Below are 27,187 nucleotides of genomic sequence, written 5' to 3' on the forward strand. Positions count from 1 at the left end.
AGATAGATCTTCCTTCTGCTGTTTCACTCCCCAAGTGCCCCCAACACCCAGGGTTAGGGTTGGGCCAGGGCAAAGCCAGGAGCATGAACTCCATTTGGGTCTCCCAGGTGGGTGGCAGCCACTTAAGTACTCTGCCAACATCTGCAGCCTCCCAAGCTGCATTAGCAGGAATCTGGATCGGAAGCACAAACAGCCAGGACTCAAACCAGGCACTCTGATATGGGATGTGGCTGTTCCAAGCAATGGCTCACCCTGCTGCACCACAACACCCTCTCCTCACTATTTTTATTGATTTTTATTTATTTGAGAGGCACAGAACCAGAAAGAGAGTAAGAGAGAGTGAGAGACAGAAACAGCACTCCCAATCACTACTTCACTCCTCAAATGCCCACAACAGCCAGGAGTGGGCCAACTTAAGGCTGGGAGCTAGGAACTCAAACCAGATCTCCCACCTGGGCGGCAGACCCCTGACTAGTTGAGCCATCATCTGAGGCCTCCTAGGCATATTAGAAGGAATCTAGAATCAGGAGTAGAGCCAAGACTTGAACTCAGGCACTCCAGTGGGATGCAGGTATCCCAGTAACTTAACCACTAGTTCGAATGTCCACCTCTCATTATTTTTTACATGTAATTAAAACTATCACATCATTAATCATTTTCATACTGATTATATAATAAAGCAACATTTTTAGACATACTGGATTAAATGCAGTATTAACGTAATTTAAAAAAAATTTTAATTGTGACAATTAGAACAACTTAAATAACAAATGGGCACATATTACACTTCCATTGGACACCACCATCCTACACAAAGCAAGAATGCTAGGGTTCTCTAGCTCCGTGTTAGTGAAGTGCAAAGGTTTCTCTGCGAACACTACTCATTCTCCTTCTTATGTCTTTCACAATTAGCCCTTTATGCTTTCCTCATCTAACCTTACAATCCACCCCCTTTTCCACCCTTCAAGCTCAAATCTTCAGAGAAATGAAACTTCTCACCCTTAAATGCTTAGGCTATTACATAACAGCACTAATCATGTATAAGTAAATTAAAGCAAGCTAGTTCATAACTAATTTGAACACATGTAAAAATGGAGCCTTTATAAAGCACATTGAAACTGCTTATATTTTAACATGTAATAGTTATATCAGCACATATAACTATGTAAATTCTGAAACTAAAAATATGGCAGAAAAAATTTCCCCCCAAAAGATAAGAACATTAACATCTACCTTGCTTATCTCCTCTTCATATTCTCGTCTCAATTCTCCAGGCTTACTTATCAGACGAATTGGCTGATAGTCTTCAACTGTTTGATATCAAAAAAGAAAATAATATTATAGGCACTATAGAATTTTATTACTAACCTTGATCTTCCAAGGTTATATAATATGTTAGCACTAAGATGTAAAACTAAAATAAAAGGTACAATTAATAGCCTCAGCAATATCTTCTCTTGGAGTTCCATTTTAAAAAGCTAGAGGTTTTTTAGTTCAAAATGGCATACAAATACATATATGTAACCCTTCCTCAAGATCTATTAAAATAAAAATGAAGGGATTTCTAAAAGAATGTAATGCCATAGCAACAGAGCTATTAGGGGAGGGGATCAATGAACTGATTTCAAGAAAACAGGAAGCCAATAAAAGAAAGGCGATGCAGCAGAATGAAGGAAAACAAGCCATGGAGAGATCACTTCAGTGGGAGGGAATCTGCCCAGACAGCAGCTCACAGATACATAGATTCTGGAGTAAGTGTGGGCTGCAAACAGGAGAATTCCAAGTTTATACTTGACTGATAAGAATTTCTTCCTGGATATGTGTGCAAGTGCACATATGCAGATTTCTTTTAAGAAACTACAGAAAGCCAGACCCAGAGCAAAGCCCTCTGCAATCTGGTAGTTAGGGGTGGCAAAACATGATGTAAAAACCTAACGGTGGGCCAGTACCGCAGCTCACTAGGCTAATCCTCCGCCTGCAGTGCCGGCACCCCGGGTTCTAGTCCTGGTTGGGGTGCCGGAATCTGTCCCGGTTGTTCCTCTTCCAGTCTAGCTCTCTGCTGTGGCCTGGGAAGGCAGTGGAGGATGGCCCAAATGTTTGGGCCCTGCACCCGCATGGGAGACCAGGAGGAAGCACCTGGGTCCTGGCTTTGGATCAGCGCAGCATGCTGACCGTGGCAGCCATTTGGGGGATGAACCAACAGAAGGAAGACCTTTCTCTCTCTCTCTCTCACTGTCTAACTCTGCCTGTTAAAAAAAAAAAAAAAAAAGCATCATGGTAGAGCCTGTTCTCAATACATTGCTGTAAGGATTAAATTATCCCTTTAAAATCCTTATTTACTGGGAGTTAGTTAAGACACTGTCCCAGGAAAAAGCACCTGACTCCTGGCTTCAGATCAGCACAGCTCCAGACATTGTGGCCATCTAGGGAGTGAGTCAGCAGATGGATGAAAGACCTCCCCCCCCCACCCCCCACCTCTCCCTCTCTCTGTGTAACTCTTTCAAATAAATAAATAAGTCTTTAAAAAAATTAAAAATTAAGAAGGTGTGGTCCTAGTAAGCATAGTTATCAACAGCAATTTAAAAAGTGAAAAGCCCCATAATAGCTCTGGAAAATAAGCCAAGGATTAGGGAAGTAGTACATTAATGAGGATGGACCATTCACCAAGCAGTGATGATTTATGATGGCAATCCCTTGAAGAAAACATCAAAATGCCTCTATCATAATATTCCATATGGATTAACATTTTTCTAATGGAAACAGACTATAAATGACTGAGAAGAAAATATAAGAGACTAATTTAAAATCTCTAAGATATAAATTTCCTGAGCAAAATGAGAACTCACCAAACAACCAAAACATCTATATAACAACAGACATCACGAAGTTAAACTTTTAGACATTAATTATGGAAAAACTACAATGAGCAAAGAAACATGCAATTTACAGTAGAAGCTTAACTACCCTATAGTAAACAGAAAACTGAAATTTTTTAAAAACATGGAACTGAGATTTTAAAAGTATGTCAACTATTAAAGGTGAATCTAATAATTTTTCAACCATAAACACAACAAATTAAAATTGCCTTTATGTTCAACATCATCTAGGTGCAGCATTTGCTATTTTTTAATTTCTTTAAAAAATTTATTAATTTGAAAGTGAGAGAGAGAGAGAGAGAGAGAGGGAGGGAGTGGGAGGGAAGGAGGGAAAGAGAGAGAGAGACTTTCCATCTGCTGGTTCACTCTCTAGATGGCCACAATGGCCAAGGCTAGGAGCCAGGAGCTACATTCGGTTCTCCTACGTGTGTGGCAGGTGCCCCAATACTTGGGCCATCTTCCTCTGCTTTTCCCAGGTCATTAGCAGGAAATTGGATCGGAAGTGGAGTGGCCATTAACACAAACGAGTGCCCATATGGGATGCCAGCATTGTAGGCTTCAGCTTTACTCCTTATGCCACAATGCCAGCCCCAGCATTTCTTTTTCTTTTCTTTTCTTTTTTTTTTTTTTTTTTGTTGTTGTTGGAAAGATTTTTATTTTCCTCTCCCAGTGCTGTGGAAGGACACAGTGTTCTGTTTCGCTTCCTCCCTCAAGGAGAAAAGACTGTTTTGGGGTCTTCAGGTAAAGCTAAAGCTGTTCCTACGTGAACCCAGCCCAGACAGACTGGTGACTGCTCTCAAATCTATCAATTAACATATCAACCACCACTGAAGGGGCACGCAAAGGACGAGCAGGCAAGCTGTCAACTTGACTTCAGGGACTGAGGTGATCAAAACATAAAGGTCAGCACCTCTCAGGCTGCAGCTGACAGGGGACCCTGGTACTTTGGCTACTCACAGTAAGTGGTATGTACTTGGGCTATAGCCTCCAGGCCAGATGCACAGCTCACGCTCAAGACTGAGTGTCTCTTTCCATTCTCCTTGGCCTTAAACTGCAGGCAAAAAGGCAGAGTTCTAGCAAAAATCCTCCTATAACAGCAGTTCTAGGCCAAGCAACAGCTCCAAGCAAAGGGAACCATGGTGCAGGGCTCTGGACATGTACAGGGCTCCTACTCACAGGATACCCTTGGCGCTTCTCCAGGGTCCTTAGGTCCTAAACTTGATCCCTCACCAAAACCACCTGTGCTCTCAAGTAGAGTGCCAGCCACTCCAAACATGACTGGTGGGTGTTCAGGGCTGAGGCCCAGGAGACAACAGGACACCAGCCATAATGAATTAGTGCACATACTAATGACCTTATTATTTTTTAAAATGCCTTCTAGCTTTTCTTTTCTTTTTAATTTAGTGGTCAATGCTATGGCACAGAGGATTAAGCCACTGCCTGCAACACTGATGTCTCATATGGGCACCAGTTTGAGTCCCCACTACACCACTTCCAATCCAGCTCCCTACTATTGTGCCTGGGAAAGCAGAAGAAGATGGCAAGTGTCTGGGACCCTTCCACCCACATGGGAGACCCAGGATGGAGCTCCTGGCTCCTGGCTTGGGCCTGGCCCAGCCCCAGTCATTGTGGAATGAACCAACAGATGGGAAGATCTCTCTCTGTAACTGTGCCTTTCAAATAAATGTATCTTAAAAGAAAATGGAATAATATAAATGCAAATAAACCTACAATGCAGTGGGCGTGGCTTAAGTCCACCCTAATCCTAGATTCAAGTCCCATAATGGAGTGCCTGGTTCACTCCAGGCTACTGGGCTTCTGATCCAGTTCCCCGTTAATGCACCCTGGGAGGCAGCAAGTGATTGCTGAAGTACCTGGCCCCCTGCCACCCACAAGGGAGATACGATGAAGTTCTTGGCTGCCAGCTTCAATTGGGCACAGCACTGGCTGCTGTAGGCATTTGGGGACTGAACTACCCATGAAAGAGCTCCCTGTGTGGTTCTATCTTTCAAATAAAAATTAAATATACATAAAACTACAACATAAGGGTGGGCACAGAGTCCAGCAGCTAAGGACACCATTTAAAATGTCTGTCCATATTGAGGACCTGAGTTCAATACCCTGCTAGTTCCTGACTAGTGTCCTGCTAACGCCTGGGAGGCAGCCACAGTGGCTTCAGTGAGAGGGGTTATTGCCAACCATGCTGGAGACCTGGATTGAAGTTCAAGCTCCCAGCTTTACTGTGGACATCTGAGCAGTGAATCAGTAGATGGGAGCACTCTGTTTCTGTCCTGCCAATAAATAAATAAATATTTTTTTAAAATCTACAATGAGAAACTATAAACCCACTACAATGGCTAAAATTAAAGAGAAATAATACTAAAGGTTGGTGAAAATGTGTAGAAATCAGAACTTACAAATATGTTGTTGGGAATATGACAATCAATTTGGAAAAAGACCTAGTAGTTTCTTATAAAACCAAAGATGCACCTACTGTACGACTGAGCAATTCTACTCCTAAGTATTTATCCAAGAAAATGGACATATACAACCACAAAAAGCTTTTATAAGAATTTTCTCAAATTTATAATAGCCAAAAACTGGAAACAATTATGGTGCTAACACTGGAAAATGGTCAATAAAATACAGCATAGTTAACAGCGGAATAACACTTTAAAAGAAATTCATGCCCATCTCTTAAGTGGGTTGTTTGTTTTGATCTTGTGGAGTTTCTTGATTTCTTTGTAAATTCTGGTTATCAACCCTTTATCAGTTCCATAGTTTGCAAATATATTTTCCCATTCTGTCAGTTGTCTCTTCACTTTCCTGACTGTAAACAAGAGTGTCAATCTGTTAAGTCAACAACAGGAGTCACTGTGCACTTACTCCTCATGTAGGATCTTTGTCCTTAGTGTGCCGTACATTGAGATTTAATGCTATAACTAGTACTCAAACAGTATTTTTCACTTTATGTTTCTGTGTGGGAGCAAACTGTTGAAATCTTTACTTAATGTATGCTAAACTGAGCTTCTGTATATAAAGAAAATCGAAAATGAATCTTGATGTGAATGGAAGGGGAGAGGGAGTGGATAAGGGGAGGGTTGCGGGTGGGAGGGACGTTATGGGGGGAAGCCATTGTAATCCATAAGCTGTACTTTGGAAATTTATATTCATTAAATAAAAGTTAAAAAAAATGGAAAAAAAAAAAAAAAGAAATTCATGCCTACATAAGGATGAACCTCAAACCTCATGGCTGAATAAAAGAAGTGTACACAAAAGAATAGAGGCCAGAGCTGTGGCATAGCAAGTAAAGCTGCCACCTGCAGAACCAGCATCCCATATGGGCACTGGTTCAAAACCTGGCTGCTCCACTTCCAATCCAGCTCTCTACTGCAACCTGGGAAAGCAGTAGAAGATGGTCCAACTCCTTGGGCCCTGAACCTGCATGGGAACAAGCTCCTGACTCCTGGCTTTGGATCAATCTAGCTCCAGCCATTGCAGCCATCTGGGGAGTATACCAGTGGATGGAAGACCTCTCTCATACTCTATCTGCCTCTGCCCTTCAAATAAATAAATCTTTATACTCTTCAGATGGCCTTAAAGGCCGGAGCTGCACCAATCCGAAGCTTCTTCCAGGTCTCCCATGAAGATGCAGTGACCCAAGGACTTGGGCCATCCTCCATTGCTTTCCCAGGCCATAGTGGAAAGCTGGATTGGAAGCGGAGCATCCAGGACTCGAACCAGCCCACATATGGGATGCCAGCACTGCAGGCAGCGGCTTTACCTACTACGCCACAGCACCACCCCCAATAAATCTTTAAAAAATACACACACACACACACACACACACACACGGCATGAATACTGCTGTAGGTTGAGTTGTGTCCCCTAAAAAGATATGTTGAGGGGCCAGTGTTAAGCCCTGCCTGAGGCACTGGCATCCCATATGGTTGCTGGTTTGAGTCCCGGATGCTCCTCTTCTGATCCAGCTCTCTACTATGGCCTAGGAAAGTAGTAGAAGACATTCAAGTCTTTGGGCCCCTGCACCCATGTGGGAGACCCGGAAGTTCTGGCTCCTGGCTCTTGGCTTTGGATCAGCTCATCTCCGCCTGCTGCAGCTATTTGGGGAGTGAACCAATGGATTGAAGACCTTTGTCTCTTCCTCTGTTTGTAACTCTACCTCTCAAATTTTTAAAAAATTATTTAGGCCAGCACCGCGGCTCAATGGGCTAATCCTCCGCCTTGCGGCACTGGCACACCGGGTTCTAGTCCCGGCCGGGGCGCCGGAGGCCAGCTCTCTGCTGTGGCCAGGGAATGCAGTGGAGGATGGCCCAAGTCCTTGGGCCCTGCACCCCATGGGAGACCAGGATAAGTACCTGGCTCCTGCCATCGGATCAGCGCGGTACGCCGGCCGCGGCAGCCATTGGAGGGTAAACCAACGGCAAAGGAAGACCTCTCTCCCTGTCTCTCTCTCTCACTGTCCACTCTGTCAAAAAAAAATTATTAAAAAAAAAAAAAAAGATGCTGAAGTCCTAACCCCTAGTAATTAAGACATAACAACTTAAGAAACAGAGTTACTACAGGTATAATTGGGTTTATATTGTAATAGGATGGGCTCTTAATCCAGTATGACTGGTGTTCTTAATAAGAAAGGTGATGGCCAGGTAAAGACACACACAGTGAACTCCATGTGATGACAGAGGCAGAGACTGGCAGTTACATGGCTGCAAGAAAGGAAGGAACACCATGGATTGCCAGTGATTCTAGAAGCTAAGAGAAAGGCATGGAATGTACTCTCCTAGAACCTTCAACAAAACATGTTTTTGCTGACACCTTGATTTAGTACTATGGCCTCCAGAACTGGGAGAAAATAAATTTCTGTTATCTTTTAATTTTTTTACAAAGATTTTATTTATTATTTACTTGAGAGGTAGAGACAGAAAGATCTTCCATTTACTGGTTCACTCCCCAAATGGCAGCAACGGCTGGAGCTGGGTTGATCCGAAGCCAGGAGCTTTTTCTGGGTCTCCCACGCAGGTGCAGGGGCCCAAGGATTTGGGCCATCTTCTGCATTCCCAGGCCACAGCAGAGAGCTGGATCAGAAGCTGAACAGCCAGGACTCAAACCAGTGCCCCTATGGGACGCCAGCATCGCAGGCAGAGGATTAACCTACTGTGCCACAGCGCCGGCCCCAAATTTCTGTTATCTTAACTTACCCATTTTGTGGTACTTTGTTATGATAGTCCTAAGAAAAGAAGAGATTTCCATTTATATTAAGTTCTAGAACAGGCAAAATTATCTACGGTGAAAAAAATAAAGACAGTTGTGTTAATTTTTGGTGCATATGGGTAGGGATTAACTGAAAGGGACATGACAGAACTTTCAGGAGTAATGATAATGTTCTGTACTTTATGTTTAAAGGATCACACAAACATTGAACACTCAATGAAGGTACAATTAAAATGTATACATTTTATATATGTAAATGTTATACCGAAGGAAAATGTTATAAACTAATATTTATGTCTATTTAATAATATGATACTTATATATTTAGGAGGAAGTGAAATAACATGAAAAAATCATAGACTGATGAGTGGGCAGGTGAAGTGACATGTAACACAGCAAGTAGAGCAAAAATGACAATTGTCTCATGGGGTTAAAGATATTTGAATGTTCACTACAAAGTCTTTCAACTTCCTGTATGATTAAATTTTAATAATAAATGTGTATACTACTAAACTTGCTTTTCTTTCTTTTTTTTATAGGAAGTTTTTATTTAATAAATATAAATTTCAAAAGTACAACTTTTGGACTATAGCAGTTCTTCCCTCCACAACCACCCTCCCACCCCCAAACCATCCCACCTCCAACTCTGTCTCCCATCCCATTCTTCATTAAGATTCATTTTTAATTATCTTTATATACAGCAGATCAACTCTATACTAAGTAAAGATTTCAACAGTTTGTATCCACACACACACACAAAGTATAAAATACTGTTTGAAGACTAGTTTCACTGTTAATTCTCATAGTACAACACGTTAAGGACAGAGGTCCTACAAGGGGAACAAGTGTACAGTGACTCCTGTTGTTGATTTAACAACTGACACTCTTATTTATAATGTCAGTGATCACCCGAAGTTCTTGTCATGAGCTGTCAAGGCTATGGAAGTCTCTTGAGTTCACAATCTCCGACATTATAAAGGCCATAATCAAAGTGGAAGTTCTCTCCTCCCTTCAGAGAAAGGTACCTCCTTCTTTGATGGCCCTTTCTTTCCACTGAGATCTCACCCACAGAGATCTTTCATGTAGGTCATTTTTTGCCGCAGTGTCTTGGCTTTCCATGCCTGAGATACTCTCATGGGCTGTTTAGCCAGATCCGAATGCCTTAAGGGCTGATTCTGAGGCAAGGGTGCTGGTTAGGGCATTTGTCATTCTATGAGTCTGCTGTGTATCCTGCTTCCCATGTTGGATCAAAACATGCTTTTCAAAAGCTGTATTGGGAAGCATGTGGTGCAACTAAAACTCTCATTAAACTCTCATAAAACACTACTTATAGGAGCAGTTTTAGTGAAAACAAAACAATTTTGTAAAGCTGTAATTAAATAACCACCAAAGCATGGTTTTAAGCTTTACTAAATATTTGATCTCAAGAAATGATGACAGGTCACATCTGGCATCAATCTAACAGCAGGAAAGTGTAGCAGTCAAGGCAGTTTCTGCTCCACAGAAGCCAGTATCTCCTGTGACAGCCGTACAGGCAGGTTCCCCACAAAGAATATGGCCAGTTACTATAGTTACTATGCTCAAGAAGTAAAATGCCTAATATCTTGATCAGTATTTATAATGCCTCCCCTCAAGAGGCAATTTCTCAGTAATGGACCATTTTCACAATAAACAATGTTGTCTATTAACAACACTGACACTGAGTTTTTGGAAGATTAATAGCTAGAGATTCAATCAAAAGTTAGGTTCTCATATAGCACAGGAAAGGATTTAAACTTTTTATGAGGGGCTGGTGCTGTGGCATAGCAAGTAAAGCTGCAACCTGGGGCGCCAGCATCCCATGCAGTTGCTGGTTTGAGTCCTCGCTGCTCCACTTCCAATCCAGCTCCCTGCTAATGAGCCTGGGAGGGCAGCAGAGGATGGCTCTAGTGCTTTGGCCCCTGTGGGAGACCTGGAAGAAGCTCCTGGCTCCTGGCTTCGGATTGGCCCAGCTCTGGCCGTTGCAGCCATTTGGGGAGTGAATCAACAGATAGAAGATCTCTCTCTCTTTCAAATAAGTAAATAAATCTTAAAAAAAAAAAAAAACCCTCTTTCTGATTCCACAATTCCACTCCTATACATATGAATATATCTGACAGAATGTAGACATATGTTCACTGAAATACATGTGTGAATGTTCACAATAACACTATTTGTAGTATCAAAAACTGGAAAAGAATCTAATACTAATGGGCATGGAATTTTCCCTTTTAGTACTTAATATCCACATAACATAATGCAATGAAAAGAAACAAACCACAACTCATATAAAATGAATTAATCTCACCAATATAATGGTGAGCTAGGGGGGATTGAGGGAGGGAAATAGAGGGGGTGGGAACTATGGTTATGCTCTTAGAATTATATCTATGAAATACATGAAATCTATTCTCTTTATATTCATAAAAATAAAAAAAAAAAATGGTGAGCTAAAGAAGCCAGACACAACAGTACAAGATTCCATATTTTTAAAGGTCCAGAAACAACAAAAGTCATCTATAGTGTTACACGTCAGGATACTGGTTACAGAGACACTGAGTGAATAGAAGACTGGAAAGGGACAATATGGAGGATTCAGGAGTTTTGGTTAAATTCTGGGGCTTGAACAGCATGCTGGTTACATGAATGTATTCACTTTTACATGTGTGTTTTATTTCAATAACATTTACTTGAAAAAGTAGGGAAGATCAACTTCCTGAAAATGCAATGAAGAGATCCACAGACTTGTCTTCCAATTAAACAACAGAAGGTTATTAAAAACCCCGACCATAGAAGTCCATGGAAACTGTCCTAAAAGCACATAGAAAATGAGTAAGTATTTTATATATATGCATTCTAAATCTCTGGGACAGGTGTTTAGTCTGGCAGTTTGAGCTCCAACTCTGCCCTTGATACCAGCTTCCTACTGATTCAGACCCTGGGAGGCAATGGTGATTACTCAAATAATCGCATTCCTACCACCCATGCGGAAGATATGGATTGGATTCTTTCTTCCAACTGCTGGTTTGCTCTCCAAAAGGCCACAATAGCCAGAGCTGGGCCAGAAGCCTGGAACTCCATCCAAGCATTTTCTTTTTTTTTAAGATTTTATTTATTTATTTGACAGGTAGAGTCACAGACGGTGAGAGAGAGAGAGACAGAGAGAAAGGTCTTCCATCTGCTGGTTCACTCCCCATATGGCTACAACGGCCAGAGTTGCGCAGATCTGAAGCCAGGAGCCAAGTATTTCTTCCCAGTCTCCCATGTAGGTACAGGGGCCCAAGCACTTGGGCCATCTTCCACTGCTATCCCAGGCCACAGCAGAGAGCTGGACTGGAAGAGGAGCAACTGGGACTAGAACCAGCGCCCATATGGGATGCTGGCGCCGCAGGCGGAGGATTAACCTAGTGTACCATGCGCCGGCCCCCATCCAAGCATTTTCCACTGCTTTCCCAGGCACATTAGTAGGGAGCTGGACTGGAAGTGGAGCAGCTGGGACTTGAACTGGAGCTCCTATGGGATGATGGTATCACAGGCAGCAGCAGTTTAACACTCTGCACCACAAAGTCAGCCCATGGACTGGGTTCATTGTGGGTATCTGTGGAGTGAACCAGGGGATAGGAACACTGTCTCTCAAATAAACAAACATTTAATAAATAAATACACAAATTGCAATATTACAGCCTTCAATAACAAAAAAAAATGCAAATACCAGGTAAAGGAGAAAAGCTGATTTCTAGTTATCATGTTATAACATTCAAATGTGCAACTTCCATTCAAAAAAATCTGTAAGGCATACAAAGAAACAGGAGAGTATGGATAATTCCAAGAAACAGATTAAGTTAACAGAAACCACCCCTGAAGGAGCCCAGACATTGGAGTTTCTAGACAAAGATTTTGATTTCTTGGATATGACATCAAAAGCAAAAATAGACAAATGTTAAGCTTAAAAAGTTATGTGCAGCAAAGGACATAACTGAAGTGGGTGTTCAGCCTAGCGGTTAAGATGCTAATTAAGATACTTGAGTCCCTTGGGGCCAGAGAGAGAGAGAAGGAGAGGTAGAGAGAGAGAGAGATTGATCTTTCATCCACTGGTCCACTCCCCAATTGGCCACAACAGCCAGATCTGGGTCGATCTGAAGTCAGGAGCCAGGAGCTACTGTGGCGTAGCGGGTGAAGTCACTGCCTGCAGTGACGGCATCCCATATGGGTGCAGGTACGAGTCCCGGCTGCTCCACTTCCGATCCAGCTTTCTGCTATGGCCTGGGAGAGCAGTGGAAGATGGCCCAAGTCCTTGGGTCCCTGCACCCACGTGGGAGACCTGGAAGAAGCTCCTGGCTCCTGGATGAAAGATCAATCAATCTCTCTCTCTCTACCTCTCCTCTCTCTGTGTAACTCTTTCAAATAAATAAATAAATCTTAAAAAAAAAAAAGATACCTGAGTCCCACATCAACGTATCTGGGTTCAACACCCAACTCTAACTCCTTACTCTAGTTTCCTGTTAACGCAGACCCTGGGAGGAAGTGGTGGTGGCCCAAGGGATTAGAGTCCTACCCCCCAACATGGGAGATCTGGATTGAGTTCCCAGCTCCTGGCTTAAGGCAGGCCCAGCCCTAGCTATTGAGCACTTGGGGAGTGAACCAGTGCATGGGACCTTTCTTCCCTTCTTTCTGTGTATGTATCTGTCTCTCACTGACCCCACCTCTCACCCAACCCCCATCTCTCAAAACAAATAAAGTTAAAAAAGACATGATCAACAGTGAAAAGGCAATCAACAGAATGGGAGAAAATATTTGCTAATTATTATCTGATAAGGGTTCATATCCAGAATGCGTAAATAATGCCTATAAATCAACAACAACAAAATAAACTGAATAAAATGGGCAAAGGACTTGAAAAGATATTTTTCCAAAAATGATATACATGGGGTATTATATACATATATGGCACAGCAGTTAAGATACTGTTTGGATGTCCACATTCCCAAATTGGAGTATTTGAAATCAAGTCCCATTTTGGGTTCTGATTCTAACTCCCTGTTGATATGCACCCTGGGAGGCAGCAAATGATGGCTAGGGTTCTTGGGTCCCTACTATCCATGTGTGAGATCCAGACTGAGTTCCTATCTTGCAACTTTGGCCTGGCCCAGCCCTAGCTGTTGTGGACATTTGGTCATTAACCAGTGAATGGAAGCCTCTGTCTGTGTCTGTCTTTCTATTTCTCTCTGCCTCCCAAATAAAAATGAAAATAAATAAAACATAATTAAAAAAAAGAGAGGCGGGGGCAGGTGTTGTGGCACAGCGGGTTAAGCTGTTACTTGCAACACCCTCCTGGCTCCTCTGCTTCTAATCCAACTTCTTACTAATGAGCCTCGAAAGGCAGCTGGCAATGGTCCAAGTGGTTGGGTTCCTGTCATTCATGTGGGAGACCCGGATGGAGTTCCTGGCTCCCAGCTTTGGCCTGGCTAGCTCTAGCTACTGTGGGTAATCAGGGAGTGACCCAGCAGATGGAAGAGTGTTCTCTCTTCCCTTGCCCCTCTCTTTCTCTCACTGTTTCAAATAAAAACAAATTTCAAGGGGGAGGCGGCATTGTGGTGCTGTGGATTAAGCCACCACTTAGGATACCTGTATCCCATAGTGGTGTGCCTGCACTGAGGTCTGCCTCTACTTCTGATCTAGCTTTCTGCTAATGCATCTAGGAAGGCAGCAGAGGACAGCCCAAGTTCTTGGGCCCCTGACACCCACATGGGATACCTGGATGGAATTCCTGGCTCCTGGCTTTGGCCCAGCCCAGCCCTGGCTGTTACAGGCATTTGGAGAGGAGGAGTAAATCAGTGGACAGAAAATCTTTATTCATCTGTTTCTGTCACCCTGCCTTTCAAATAAGTAAATATAAAAAATAGAAAGATGCTGCTTGGGACAGTCACATACCCACTGGAGTGCCTGGGTTCAAGTCTCAGCTCTGCTTCCAATGCCAGCTTCCTACTAATGCACAGCACAGGAGGCAGCAGTTATTGGCTGCAGTACTGGGGGCGGGGGGTGGTCATTGCTACCCCCATGGGAGATCTGGATGGAGTTTCTGGCCCCTGTCTTCAGCCTGCCCAGCCCTGGTTGTTGCAGGCATTTGGGGAGTTTAACAGTAAGTGGAAAATTTCCTTCTCTGTTTCTCTGCCTTTCAAATAAATGAAAAAGTTTAACTTCTTATTTAAAAAAAGATGACGAACAAAAGGCCTATAAAGACATGTAAAGATGTTCAACATCATTAGTCATTAGATAAATGCAAATCAAACTACAATGAGCCTCATACCCATTAGAATGGCTACTACTATAGAAACCAGAAAATAGCAAGGGTGCACTGTTCATGGAAATGTAAAATAGTGTAGTCACTGTGGAAAACAACACAGAACTTCCTTGAGAAGTTAAACATAGAATTATCATATGGTCTAGAAATTTGACTTCTGGGCATTTACCCAAAGGAAGTAAAAGTAGGGCTTCAGTGAGATATTAGTACAACCATGTTCATAACAGCGTTATTCATAATAGCCAAGAGGCAGAAGCAACTCAAGTGTCCCCTGATGCAAAAATAGATTTTTAAAATTCAGTAAAAGAAAAAAAAATGTGGTTTGTAATACAATGGAATATTTTTTAAAAAGATTTATTTACTTGAAAGGCAGAGTTAGAGAGAGACAGATCTCCCATCTGCTGGTTCACTCTGCACATGGCCGGATGGTAGGGGCTGGGTCAGGCTGAAGCCAGGAGCCTGAACTCTATCCAGGTCTGCCACCAAGGTGCTCAAGCCATCATCCACTGGGTTCCTAGGTACATCAGCAGAAAGCTGGATCAGAAGTGGAGCAGCCAGGACTTGGACCAACACTTACACAGGATGAAGGCAGCGACTTAACCTGCTGCACCACAATAAGGGCCTACACAATGAAATGTTATTCAGCCTTAAAAAAGAAGGAATGGGTTGGCATTATGGCACAGCAGGTTAAGCCACCATCTGGGACAACAGCATCCCTAATCAACCCAGCATCCCATACTGGAGCACCCTTTTGAGTCCCAGCTACTCCACTTCTGTTCCAGGGCCCCACTAACACACCTGGAAAAGCAGCCTGGTGATGGCCCAAATACTGAGGTCTCTGCCAGCCATGTAGGAGACCCAGATGGAGTTCCTGTCTCCTGCCTTTGGTCTGCCCAGCCCTGGCCATTGCAGCTAGTTGGGGAGTGAACCAGCAGAGGTAAGATCTCTGTCACAATGCCTTTAAAATAAAAAAAATAGATAAGCAAGGCAATCTTGTCATATACTACACATGGATAAACACTGAAGACATGCTAAGTGAAATAAGCCAGAAATAAATGGACAAATATGTATCATAATTCCACTTAGATAAAGAACTGAGAACAGTGAAATTATGTCATAAAGACAGGAAGTAGAATGATGGGTGCTAGGGGAAATGAGGAGTTAATGTTTACTGAAAGTGGGGTTTCAGTTTGGGAAGATTAAAAACTCTGGAGCTGGATGGTACCAATGAACGCACCGAGTGTGAATGTATGTAATGCCACTGACCTATATAATTAAAAATGGTAAATTCTGTTATGTTTATCATAATTCTAGAAAACACATAGTAAGATACCTCCTCACATTTACCAGGATGGCTATTAAAAAACAACACCAACATGGAAAATAACAAGTACTGGTGAGGATGTAAAGAAACTGGACATCCTGCACATAGTCAGTGGGAATGTACAACAGCATAGCCACTGTCAAAAACGCTGGCACTTCTCCAAAAGCTAACTATAGAATTACTGTACGATCCAGCAATGCCACACCTAGCTTACAGGCAGCCTCTGTAGCTGCAAGCTCTGCATCCATGGGATCAATCATTGAAAACATTCAAGAAAAAATAATGTACAGACTTTTTCTTATCAATATTCCCTGAGCAATACAACTATTGGTATAGTGTTTATATTATATTAGGTATTAAATATAATCTAGAGATGATTTAAAGTATGTCGAAGCATGTATATGGATTATATATGCAAATACACTGCCACTTTATACAAGAGACTTAAGCATCCACGAATTTTAGCATCCTCAAGATACTAAAAGTAGAACCCCTTGGATGCAGAGGTATGACTGTAGACACTAAAAAACTGAAAACAAATATTCAAACGAATATTTGTACCAAATGTTCGTATCAGTAGCATTCTAATATCTAAAAGGTAGAAAAATTCCAAATGTCCACCAATGAATGAACAGATAAACAAAATGTAGCATATATCAGAAAAATATTAATCAAAAATGAAGTAACTGATAAATGCTACAGTGTGCATGCACTTCAGACATGCTATGCTAAGTGAAATAAGCCAGACACAGAAGATATTGCATGATTGCACTAATATGAAATATCTAGAATATGCAAATTCAGAGACAGAAACTAGAATAAGGGTAACTTAGATCTTGGGGAAGAACTCATTAATTAATGGTGAAAGGGTTTACTTGTAGTAATGAAAATTTTAAAACCAGATAATACATTGTGAATATAATTAATGCCATTGAACTGTACACTTAAAATGGCAAAATTTGTTGCATATATTTTACAACTTTTAAATAAATTAATAATGCAGCATACCAAAACCCCATCACATTACACACTTTAAATGGGTGAACGGTATGTGAAATATGCCAGGAAAACCGTTTTTTAAGAAAGTGAGTATTGTTTAAAAATAGCAAATTCTGTTATCTGTTTAAACTACAATAAAACAATCAAAGGGTAGGCACACCAGAGCAGAACAGCACATCCAAAGCTTAGACAGGAAACACGACATGGCTCACTGCCCACAGGAGCAGAGACAAGCAGAGTCAGGGGTGCAGCGTGGGGCTCCCAAGCTCACACTCAAAATGACCGAAATGGACGGAACAGGTAACACAGAGCTATTTTAGGTCGTTGCATGCTAAAAAGAATAGTAAAAGAAATGATGGGGACGTACAGACGAGGCAGTCAAGAGACAGACAAAGTGAATGTAATAAGAATACTAACACAGGAATCAGCGGTTCCCTCTGCGCACTTCCACCACTGCTCCCCTCAATATTTAGGCACAAGCTCGGGCACTGTAACAACAGCCACAATCATGCCCATGACTGTGACATTCTGGAGCCCATGAAACGCAAAGCCTCCAAGAGTAACTTGAACACACACTCCTGCGTCTTCAACACGCTGGGCTTCACTCACCGAGATCCCCGGATTCTTGCCCCGAAGCTCTGAGCTTGCATTCCCTCGGGTAGTGTTTCTGAATCATCTCCCACAGTTTCATATTGACAAGAGTCTTTCTTCGGGTATGGTAGCGAGCCCACGAGGAGACCCGGCGGCGACAGAAGGGACAGCATAAATTCGCCTTTTCGACAGTGGACTGGAAGCATGGATTACAGAGCGTGTGGTTGCAAGGGAGGGTCACCGGCTCGATCAGGATGTCCACGCAGATCCCGCACCGGCACTCCGACAGGGAAGGGATGTTGTCTTGGGGCACAGCCATTTTAGTATTGCTAACAAGGCCTAGTCAACATGAACACCTGCCAGAAAAAAAAAAAAAAAAAAAAAAAAAGGATCGTATTTTCGGTCAACCACCGGGCACCAATTTAAGTTTCGCGTTTACATACGAAGCTCAGCAGCGTGCCAAAAATTCAGAGACGGGGAGCATCCAACACGTCTGGGAGCAGGCAGGCGCTCCGAGGCGCGGGTAAAGAGCAATACCCGGGAAGACGAACATGCCCCAAGAGAACACACGAACATTTCCGTCTGACGCGGCAGTTGAACAGCGCGGCCGCGGCGGCGCGCGGCGTCGGGCGTGCGGGCGTGCGGGCGCCCGGCGCGGCGTGGAGTGGGCCCGCGTCCTCTGCTTCCGCTTTACCTCGGCGGGATGCGCCTCTTGGCTCCGGGGCCCCCAGTGCCGGGGCCGCTGCGGGATCCGGGAAGAGCACTGCTTCCGCCGGACGTCGAGCTCCGCGCAGGGCCCCCGTCTTCCCGGGGCCGTGAGGGCCGCCGCGAGCCCCCAGTTCGAGCCTTTGGGTGTCCCGCGCAGATTCCTAGGATTCCGCGCTCCGCCCCTCTCTTCGGGCTACTCGTGGCGGGGTCCCGTAGCAACCGTACACAGACCAGTGACGTCACAACTGCCGCCAAAATGGCACTTCCGATCCGCCGAACCGTCCAGAAACACAACAGCGAACATTCGGCGAGGCGGGACTTCCGAGGCCGCCGCGCGCGCGCGCGCTGGCGCCGCCCAATCCCGGCCTGCCCCGCCTTCCCAGGAGAAGGCCCCACCCATTCCCGCCGTCCCCGTTCCCGCGGTTCTGCTGCGGTAGATCCAGATCTTTCCTTGGCTTTCTGCCCCCAGAGGCTGCAGATATCCTTGAGTGCCTCAAGACTGGCGTGTGGACAGAAACGTGAAGCCTCAGAACGAATTAAAGACTCGAACATTAATTTTTATAATTCTGCCCGCAGTACAAGAGTACCTTTTTGTTTCTATTAATGAGTGATCTAAGGGTTGCTTGCCAAAGTTATTGTCAAGAAACAAAATTTCGGGGCTGGTCCCGTGGCATAGTAAGTTAAGCCTCCGCCCTGTGGCGCCGGCATCCCATATGGACGCAGTTCAAGTCCCGGATGCTCCGCTTCCATCCAGCTCTCTGCTATGGTCTGGGAAAGCAGTGGAGGATGGCCCAAGTCCTTGGGCCCCTGCACCCGCGTGGGAGACCAGGAAGAAGCTTCTGGCTCCTGGCTTCGCATCAGTGCAGCTCCTGCCGTTGCAGGCATTTGGGGAGTGAACCAGCGGACAGAAGACCTTTCTGTCACCCTCTCACTGTAACTACCTCTGAAATAAATAAAACTCTTTAAAAAAAAAATAAAGATTTACTTACTTATTTGAAAGGCAGAGTTACCTAGAGAAAGGAGGCACTCCCCAAATGGCCCCAACAGCCAGGACTGGGCCAGGCAGACGCTGAGCCAGGAACCAGGAGCTTTATTCGGGTCTCCCCCATGGGTGCACTTCCGCTGCTTTCCCCAGCACATTAGCAGAGGGCTGGCAGAAGTGGAGCAGCCAGGAATGGAACTGGTCCCCATGTATGAGATGCTGGTTCACAGTGTGGCAGGTAGAGAGCATCACCCACCAGCCCCAGCACTTTTGTTTTAACTGGGTTCAGGAACTTGAGGTTATCACCCAGCTATCTACAGTCTCTTAGCCTGAAATTCCACTTCCTAATGTGTCCACAACCTGCTTTTCCCATGGACATTTCCATTACTCTGAAAGCATGCAACTATGACCTCCCCCATCACACAGGGATTCCCTTCTTTTAAATTCATCCAATCATGTACAGTTCCTAGTAATAATGGTTTTGATCGTAACTTACTTAGTGCCTGCATTTTGCTTTATCTTTAGGAGTTTCTGACTTGTGTGAGGGATATATTTTTACGTGCTTCCTCAGATTTCCTTGGCTTTGCTTGCTTTCTGAACTGTCAATCACTTGCTCTGTGCGGAACTGACCAGGTGCATTCCTAGGGTCTCTGCCTTCCTACCCTCCCCAACCCCTTACCCAGTCCCTTCTGAACAATGCAAGTATGCAAGTGCTGGTTTCCAGGTAGCTGATAGGAGGCCTGGATGACACATGCTGGAAGTATCTGGGGGCAGATTTCTCCCTACCCCAACCCTGCCCCCTGTCCAGAACCACCTTGGCAGATTGAAAAAAAAGTAGACTGAGTGAGTACAACAGAGCAATTCATCTTCCTTCTTTCTTCCAAGGCACGACTTCTCCATACAGTGTATGTGGAGAAGGGCAGGACTGAGCGGATGTGCCTGCTAAGAACTTGCTGTGTCACCTGCCGTCTTCAAGGAGGGACTGGCATCGCCTGGTGTTACTTCACATCCCTCTCTACCCAGATTCCTTCCCTCGTCTTACCTGGCTCTGACCATCTGAATTTGTACTCCCAAATAAAGCATCAATACTGATTCCTTGCCTTGATGATGGGGGTCTATGTTTTTTAAAATTTTATTTATTTATTATTGTATTTGTTTGAAAGGCTGAGAGACAGAAACAAGGAGACACAGAGATCTCGATCTCTCATGAGCTGGTTCACTCCTCAGACAGCCAGACCTGGGCCAGGTCAAAGCTGGGAGCCCAGAATTCAATCTGTATATCCCTACGGGTGGCAGGTACCCAACCACTTGAGTCATACTTGTTGCTTCCCAGGGTATGTCTTAGCAGGAAGCTGGAATGGAGAGTGGAACAGGGACTTGAACCCAGACACTCTGATATGGGAAGCAGGCATCCTAAGCAGTGGCTTAACCAGCAAGCCGAACAACCACTCCCACATTTATTTATTTATTTATTTATTTTACAGGCAGAGTGGACAGTGAGAGAGAGAGAGACAGAGAGAAAGGTCTTCCATTTGACGTTGGTTCACCCTCCAATGGCCACCGCAGCTGGCGCGCTGCGGCTGGCGCACCGCGCTGATCCGAAGGCAGGAGCCAGGTGCTTCTCCTGGTCTCCCATGCGGGTGCAGGGCCCAAGCACTTGGGCCATCCTCCACTGCACTCCCGGGCCACAGCAGAGAGCTGGCCTGGAAGAGGGGCAACCGGGACAGAACCGGTGCCCCGGCCAGGACTAGAACCCGGTGTGCCGGTGCCGCTAGGTGGAGGATTAGCCTATTGAGCCGCAGCGCCGGCCCACTCCCACATTTTTTAATGTTTCTGTTTCAGCATGTAGCCCATGGTGTCAGGTGTTCAACAAATATGATAAATAAGTGGTCAATATGTAAGAATTGCCTTTCAAGTATAAATAGCTACGTTACTACATTGGAGAGAAAAGGTACATCAACATACAATTTGTAGCATCTGATACATGTTAGGATTTTTTATTATTTATTTGTCTTTTAGCAGGTCATATATTCACATGGTTCAAAGCTCAAAATGTCTCAAATGGAGTAACAATGAAAAGACTTCCTAGTCTTTTCCTTGTCCCCCCCAGTCTCAGTTTTCTTTTCTAGTACAACAAATACTATCACTCTCTTCTCTGCAGAAGTTGTTGATGGACACGTAAGCTAATATGCATTCTGTATACATGTTTGCCATAAGTGTTTACCTTAAATGTTTACTTCTGCCTAACAATATCTATTAGAAGCAGTCAAGAACAACAATAAATTTTGGTGATAAGTCTAAATCATTATACAGAAAGCTTTTTTATTCTTTTATATAGCCATACAGAAAGTATTCATTATATCCATTTGTCATAATATTTTTAATACTCCTCTTAATTTTGGCTTTGAAAATAAGCCTTAAATAAATAAATGGTGCATTTTTTTCCTTTTTGCAGGATAAATTACTAGAAGGGGTTCTAAGGTAGCAGGTTAATTTTTTGTTGTGTTTTTATTGACTTGAGAGGCAGAGAGAGAGATTCTCTCTACTGGTTCCAGGTTAGTTTCTGAGTGATGGTATTAACTCTTTCAGGGATGACTTTTGCTCTTCAGGGATCCTCACTGCTTTCCCCTTTTCAATTACCTGCACAGCCCTCAACAAACCATCCCGCAGAGCCGGGTTCTTCACCATGTTGGTGATCAAGAAGGAGACGTCTTTGATGTACATCTGCCTCGCTTTGGCAGCATAGTGCTCTGCCTTGTTTCCGTGTGCAATAAAGAAGGTGCAGAGTGCTGCGACATCCCCTTCTTGTAGCCCGTACTCCTCCAGGACAGACTCCCACACAGCTCTAACACGCTTGCTCTTGACTTTTCGTCTAAGGACAGAGGCTAAAGTGGGAAGACCCCTCCCCAGATCTGGCAGCTTCTCAAGCACACGAGTGTGCAAATAGATCAGTACTTCAATGACATAGCTGTATAAAATATTGAATTCCATTGAAGTGAACCTACAAAAAATGCGGAGAGCTCCTTAAGCAATAGTTTACATAGAAGCATAAAATGAATTCTGCTAGAAGAACTCAGTACAAACCACTAGACGAGCTAGCTGTTGTATCTTAGCAAGCACTTGAGGATGGACCCTGCCCTATGCTGGACAGCTGGACTCTCAGGCCGCACATACTGTAAGTTCCTCGATGGCCAGGGAGTTACCTTATGCACCCCTGTGTTAGACAGATGTTGGCAAGTCAGAGCCTCTGTGTGGAGACACGTACCACAATGTCTGTAAACAGGTGCTCAACTTCATCTAACTTGAATGAATGAGCCCCCCAAATGTAATTTCTTCACAATCCAATGTTGGAACCATATTAAATTTAATTGTTGGATGCCCCCTCCCAAAGCCACAAAATTGCACTGATGTCTCATTTAATACTCACTTGAGTGTCCAAGCTGCTGTCCACATCTCCTCCTGGGCGGCTTGGCTTGCCAAAGTTTTACTGTGATGTTCAAATTTCTGTGTCAGGTTATCCATGGTGAAGTCCAGATCTTTGAACTGCGCTTCTAAAGCTTGGAGTTTGTGGTCTACTCTATAGGATAAAAGAAATATGGGTTGGTTTAAGTCAAGGCACTAAGCAAAGGTTTATCCTTAACCTCAGGCTCTAATGCTTACAACCTCTTTCAACACTGGGCAAGTATTTCAGTTTAAAATTATGAACAGATGCTCCCATTTGCCATTCCCTGCAGCCCTTGTCCTTGTTCTTTCAGTCCTTGTATTGTCAAAGTTCTGAACTGTTTAATTATTTTCCATGTCTTGTTTTTGTATTGGACTTTAAAGAGTATTTTATATAAGCATTACTTTGACTCTCAAAACAACCATAAGGAGGCCGGCACTGTGCCCTAGCGGGAAAAGACGCCACCTGAAGTGCTGGCATCCCATATGGGCACCGGTTTGAGTCCTGGTTGCTCCACTTCTGATTTAGCTCTCTGCTATGGCCTGGGAAGCAGTAGAAGATGGCCCAACTACTTGGGTCCCTGCACCCACGTGGGAGACCTGGAAGAAGCTCCTGGCTCCTGGCTTTGCATCGGCGCGGCTCCGGCCATTACAGCCAACTGGGAAGTGAACCAGCAGATGGAAGACCTCTGTCTCTCTGTCTCTGTCTCTGTCTCTGTCTCTCTGTCTCTGCCTCTCCTTCTCTGTGTAACTCCGATTTTCAAATAAATAAATAAATCTTAAAAAAAAAAAAACAGTTTTCTCTATGCTATCTGATTGTCCAAATCCTAACCTTTTTTTAAAGATCACTTCAGAAGATTCCACTGCCTTCTAGAATCCCCTGTCTACCTGGAGAGCTCCTTGCCTTACAAATAATTGCCCTCAAGGACCGGCTCTCCACCTCTTGCTTTATTTGTAAGCTTTTCTTACATGAAATCCTAAATTCTGGACAGGAAGGATCAGAGGCCATTTCTTAGATATTTTTATGTCTGACCTGCAATCCCTAGCAGAGACCTTACTCAGAAGTAATGAAATATTCATGTGCCCTATGACTGACACTTTAACGTGAAGGAGATCCTGAGCCGTGCAGCCCAACATGGTGATCTGAATAGTTCTGAAGAGCCCTGACCATCACAGGGCACTGTGGCACTGGAACTGTGTCTTAACTGAACCACAAAGAACCGCAGTGACACAACCCACTTGCCTAAAGCTACTCACAGTGTCTTTCATGACCGAAGTTTTGCACAAACACAGGCCACTCCCACATGACCTAAATACCTTTGCGGTGGCCCAGGCTTCTATGCTGGATCATCTTCTCTTCTTGGTCCTAAGTTTTCTCTAAGGCTAATTCAGATCTAGACCTGTGTTTCCAACTGTGTTTTGTACATCTCCACCGGGAAGCAGATGCTAAACTCAACTGTGCTAAGCTGAACCTGGTAACCCTGCCTCCTCCACCCTCATCTTCAGAAATTACTGCGAAGGAATTCTCTCACTGCTTTGGATTCTGTTTACATCTAGATAAGACTCAGTAAGAAATGAGCATTTTGTAGGGAATCTTAGCCTGCATGAACTAATATGCCACCAATCTCTGGCTACAAATCAAAGTGACGTCACCTGGCATATGGTTGTATTAACCTTTAGGCCTTTTAGACTCTTACTCTAAGTTATCACTAGCTTGAATTTTAAAGATGAACCCTAGCATGTCAATCAGTATAAGAGTTTACAAGTATAGCAGTTCTTTGGAATCATCTCACTAAAGAGCATTCCCAGATCTTTCCAAACAAATCATAACCTGCAAATCCGAGCAGTCTGCTTTTCTGCTGCAATTCCCTAACTCGGTTACCGACTTCACCATCTACCCAACTGCTGGAACTGGAAATCTCAGGATAATTCTCAACTTTTTTGCTTCTCCCACAGATCTCTCTCTGATCCATTCCGTCCTGGTCACCCCCACCAAACCCCTGGCTGATCATTTCACTTTGCCTAGGACTAGAGTAGCCTAACTGGACTGGTTTCAGTCTCAATTCCTCCTTCAGCTCAACAGCCTGTATACCTCCTGTGCCACCCTGACTTGTCCAGTGAGCCTTCAGAGCTGAGTTGGATCTCCTCGGCAGGAAACACAGAGCTCTTTTCCCTCTGCCCCCGTCTTTTGCCAGTTTTCTCCCACCTGCTGCTTGTTAAAGTGCACCCACAAGCTTATACCTGACTTCCCAAGACAGTTTCCCCTGCCTAGAATTCTTTCCCATTTCCTTCTTTCTCACAAACTCCATCACACTTGAAGATCCCGTTTAAATGTCCCTTAGGAAGGGTTCCTGTCCTCAGGGTCAAAGGCAAAATGGATTGATCTTCCCTTAACATTCCCATAGCCCTGTAGGTGCTCATCATCCAAGGTCACTTGCATTAAGTATTTTTAAACATTTCTACAAGTTGTGAGCTCCTGGGCAGAAACCACATTTCACAGAATTTTGTAAATTTACACAGATATACAAATTAAATGGAGTTATAGCATCCAGGAGCAGATTTTTTATTATGAATTTTCAGACTTTTTTGAACCAGGAATACTCAAGCCACTTTAACAGAGATAGAATTCTAATTAGCAAGTCTATAGTTCTTTGCTTATTTCTATTCTTCATTCTTCTCTTACCCATCTTCCTAGAATAGCAGACCCATGCTTGTTCCCTCCCTGTAGCCCTTAGCAACCTTTTCATGGCCTCCTTCAAGGATATCACGGTTGTGGTTTCATTGCTCATCTTCTTAAGTCAAAATTAAAAGAAACAAAACAAAGCAAAACAAAACCCAACAGATGCTTGAATTCAGGGTTTTCTGCTGTCTTCTACTCAGCAACAGGCAGCAGCAGCGTGAGCATTCAATCTAAATTCTATCTGAAAGGTCACTCCGTACAAGCAGCTTTTAATAGCTTGTGCATCCAAATATAGTTTCACAGAACTGATCCTGGGAACACAGGTGTCCTGGAATGCAGTAGAACATTTGTCTTTGAAAACTGAGTCATAGTACGTCAACATAGGGCAGCAATTACATATGGCTGTAAGGGTAGGCGCTGGGTCTAGAGGTTCAGGCGCCTGCATCCCACGTTGGAGTGCCAGGTTCAGTATCTCTGGTCCTGATTCCAGCTTCCTGTGAATGCTGACCCTAGGAAGTAATTGGGTCCCTACCACCCACAGAGGAGATCAAAACTGAATTCTCAGCTCCCAGGTTCCTCAGCTGTTTTGTGCATTTGGGGAGTAAACCAGTAGATGGGAGCTCTCTCTCTTTTAGTCTCTCTCTCTCTCTCATTTAATCTCTCAGAATAAAAAAAATATTTCTAATTATGTCTATATATTCTGATAAGCATATGTAGAGATATACAGATATATACATATACTAGGGTTTATATTCAACAAAAATATTATTCTTATTTATTTATTTACTTATTTAGGAGGGACAGAGAGAGAGGGTGAGAAAAACAGATAGACAGAATGATGGAGATCTCCTATCTGCTCATTCACTTCCCAAATGTCTGCAATAGCCAGAACTAAATCAAGCCAGAGCCAGGAACTCAATTCAGGTCTTCTATATGGGTGGCAGGGTCTCAAATACTGAGCCATTGCCTGCTGCTACTTCCTACTACTTCCTGCTACACGTGCTACATTAATAGGGAGATGGAATTGGGAGCTGGGACTCAAATCTAGGCATTCTAATGTGGGCTGTAGGTATCTTAACCACTAAGCCAAATACCTGCACCTATACTCATTTTTTAAAAAATGTTTTATATATTTGAGAAGTGGAGAATCAGACAAAGAGTAGACAGATAAAGACAGAGAAACATAGCTGTCATCCTTATGGTTTACTTCCCAAATGCCTACAGCAGGAGCTGGGCCAGAAGCCAGGAGCTGGGAATTCAATCCAGATCTCCCACATGTGTAGCAGGAACCCAGCTACTTGAGCCACCATCTGCTGTCTCCCAGGACCTTCACTAGCAGGAAGCTAGAGTTAGGAGCTGAGTTGGGTATTGAATCTAGGCACTCTAATAAGGGACACAGGCATCTTAACCACAGTTTTAGCCACTTGGCTAAATGACCAGCCCTACAGTTTCTCTAATAAACTACAATCTAAATTAAGTTTAAAGAGTGCTTTTTCCAAAACTGACAAATGGGATTACATCCAATTGAGAAGCTTCTGCACTGAAAAAGAAATATTTAGCAAAGTGAAGAGGCAACTGACAGAATGGGAGAAATTATTTGCAAACTCTACAACTTATAAGGGATTAATATCCAGAATAAATAAAGAGCCCAATAAACTCAACAACAACAAAACAAACAAACCAGTTAAGAAATGGGCAAAGGACTTAAATAGGCATTTTCCAAAAGAGGAAATCCAAATGGCCAACAGTCATGGAAAAGTGCTCATGAGGTTTCACCTCTCCCCCACTAGAATGGCTTTCATGCAGAAATCAACAAACAACAAATGCTGGCGAGGATGTGGGGAAAAAGGTACCCTAATCCACTGTTGGTGGGAATGTAAGCTGGTTAAACCACTATGGAAGAAAGTTTGGAGATACCTCAGAAATCTGCATATAGACCTACCATATGACCCAGCCATCCCACTCCCAGGAATTTACCCAAGGGAAATGAAATCAGCCTATGAAAGAGAAATCTGTACCCCCATGTTTATTGCAGCTC

At 43.7% G+C, this 27,187-nt stretch overlaps 2 protein-coding genes across 8 annotated transcripts in view; both read right to left on the reverse strand.

Moving 5' to 3' along the window:
* Window positions 1-19,587, reverse strand: part of RNF168 (ring finger protein 168) — a 43,327-nt gene extending 23,740 nt beyond the window's left edge. For 3 of the 6 annotated variants that reach the window (XM_002716403.6, XM_089331927.1, XM_089331928.1), the window contains exons 1-3: window positions 18,033-19,587; window positions 17,357-17,694; window positions 1,234-1,310 (exon numbers count right to left, since the gene is read on the reverse strand). In XM_002716403.6, the coding sequence (XP_002716449.2) occupies window positions 1,234-1,310; window positions 17,357-17,657 (378 nt within the window). In that variant the 5' untranslated portion in view covers window positions 17,658-17,694; window positions 18,033-19,587. Of the gene's footprint in view, window positions 1-1,233; window positions 1,311-17,356; window positions 17,695-17,781 lie in introns of all 6 variants that reach the window. The other 3 variants (XM_089331925.1, XM_051818968.3, XM_089331926.1) reach the window with 3 other exon arrangements.
* A 1,408-nt stretch (window positions 19,588-20,995) lies between these two features.
* Window positions 20,996-25,457, reverse strand: SMCO1 (single-pass membrane protein with coiled-coil domains 1). Of its 2 annotated transcripts, none has more exons than XM_070072301.2 (3): window positions 25,153-25,457; window positions 22,456-22,605; window positions 20,996-22,029 (listed from the first exon to the last, which is right to left on the reverse strand). In XM_070072301.2, exons 2-3 carry the CDS (start codon window positions 22,548-22,550, stop codon window positions 21,585-21,587), a joined length of 540 nt encoding a protein of 179 aa, XP_069928402.1. In that variant the 5' UTR covers window positions 22,551-22,605; window positions 25,153-25,457; the 3' UTR covers window positions 20,996-21,584. The 2 variants fall into 2 exon arrangements, with proteins under 2 accessions (XP_069928402.1, XP_002716578.1); XM_002716532.6 differs by having other exon boundaries at window positions 25,209-25,451.
* Between the last annotated feature and the right edge of the window lie 1,730 nt (window positions 25,458-27,187).

The sequence above is a fragment of the Oryctolagus cuniculus genome, chromosome 4, assembly GCF_051225735.1.
Source record: "Oryctolagus cuniculus isolate XC-2025 breed Fujian yellow rabbit chromosome 4, ASM5122573v1, whole genome shotgun sequence".
In the NCBI taxonomy this organism is placed as follows: domain Eukaryota; kingdom Metazoa; phylum Chordata; class Mammalia; order Lagomorpha; family Leporidae; genus Oryctolagus; species Oryctolagus cuniculus.

Coding starts and splice junctions, on each gene's coding strand:
- SMCO1 (XM_002716532.6), bottom strand. CDS start 25,258: ATGAGCAATGAAACCACAACCGTGATATCCTTGAAGGAGGCCATGAAA. Junction 22,606..25,208: donor TTGAAGGAGGCCATGAAAAG/GTTGCTAAGGGC, acceptor TTTATCCTATAG/AGTAGACCACAAACTCCAAG. Junction 22,030..22,455: donor ACAGCAGCTTGGACACTCAA/GTGAGTATTAAA, acceptor CATTTTTTGTAG/GTTCACTTCAATGGAATTCA.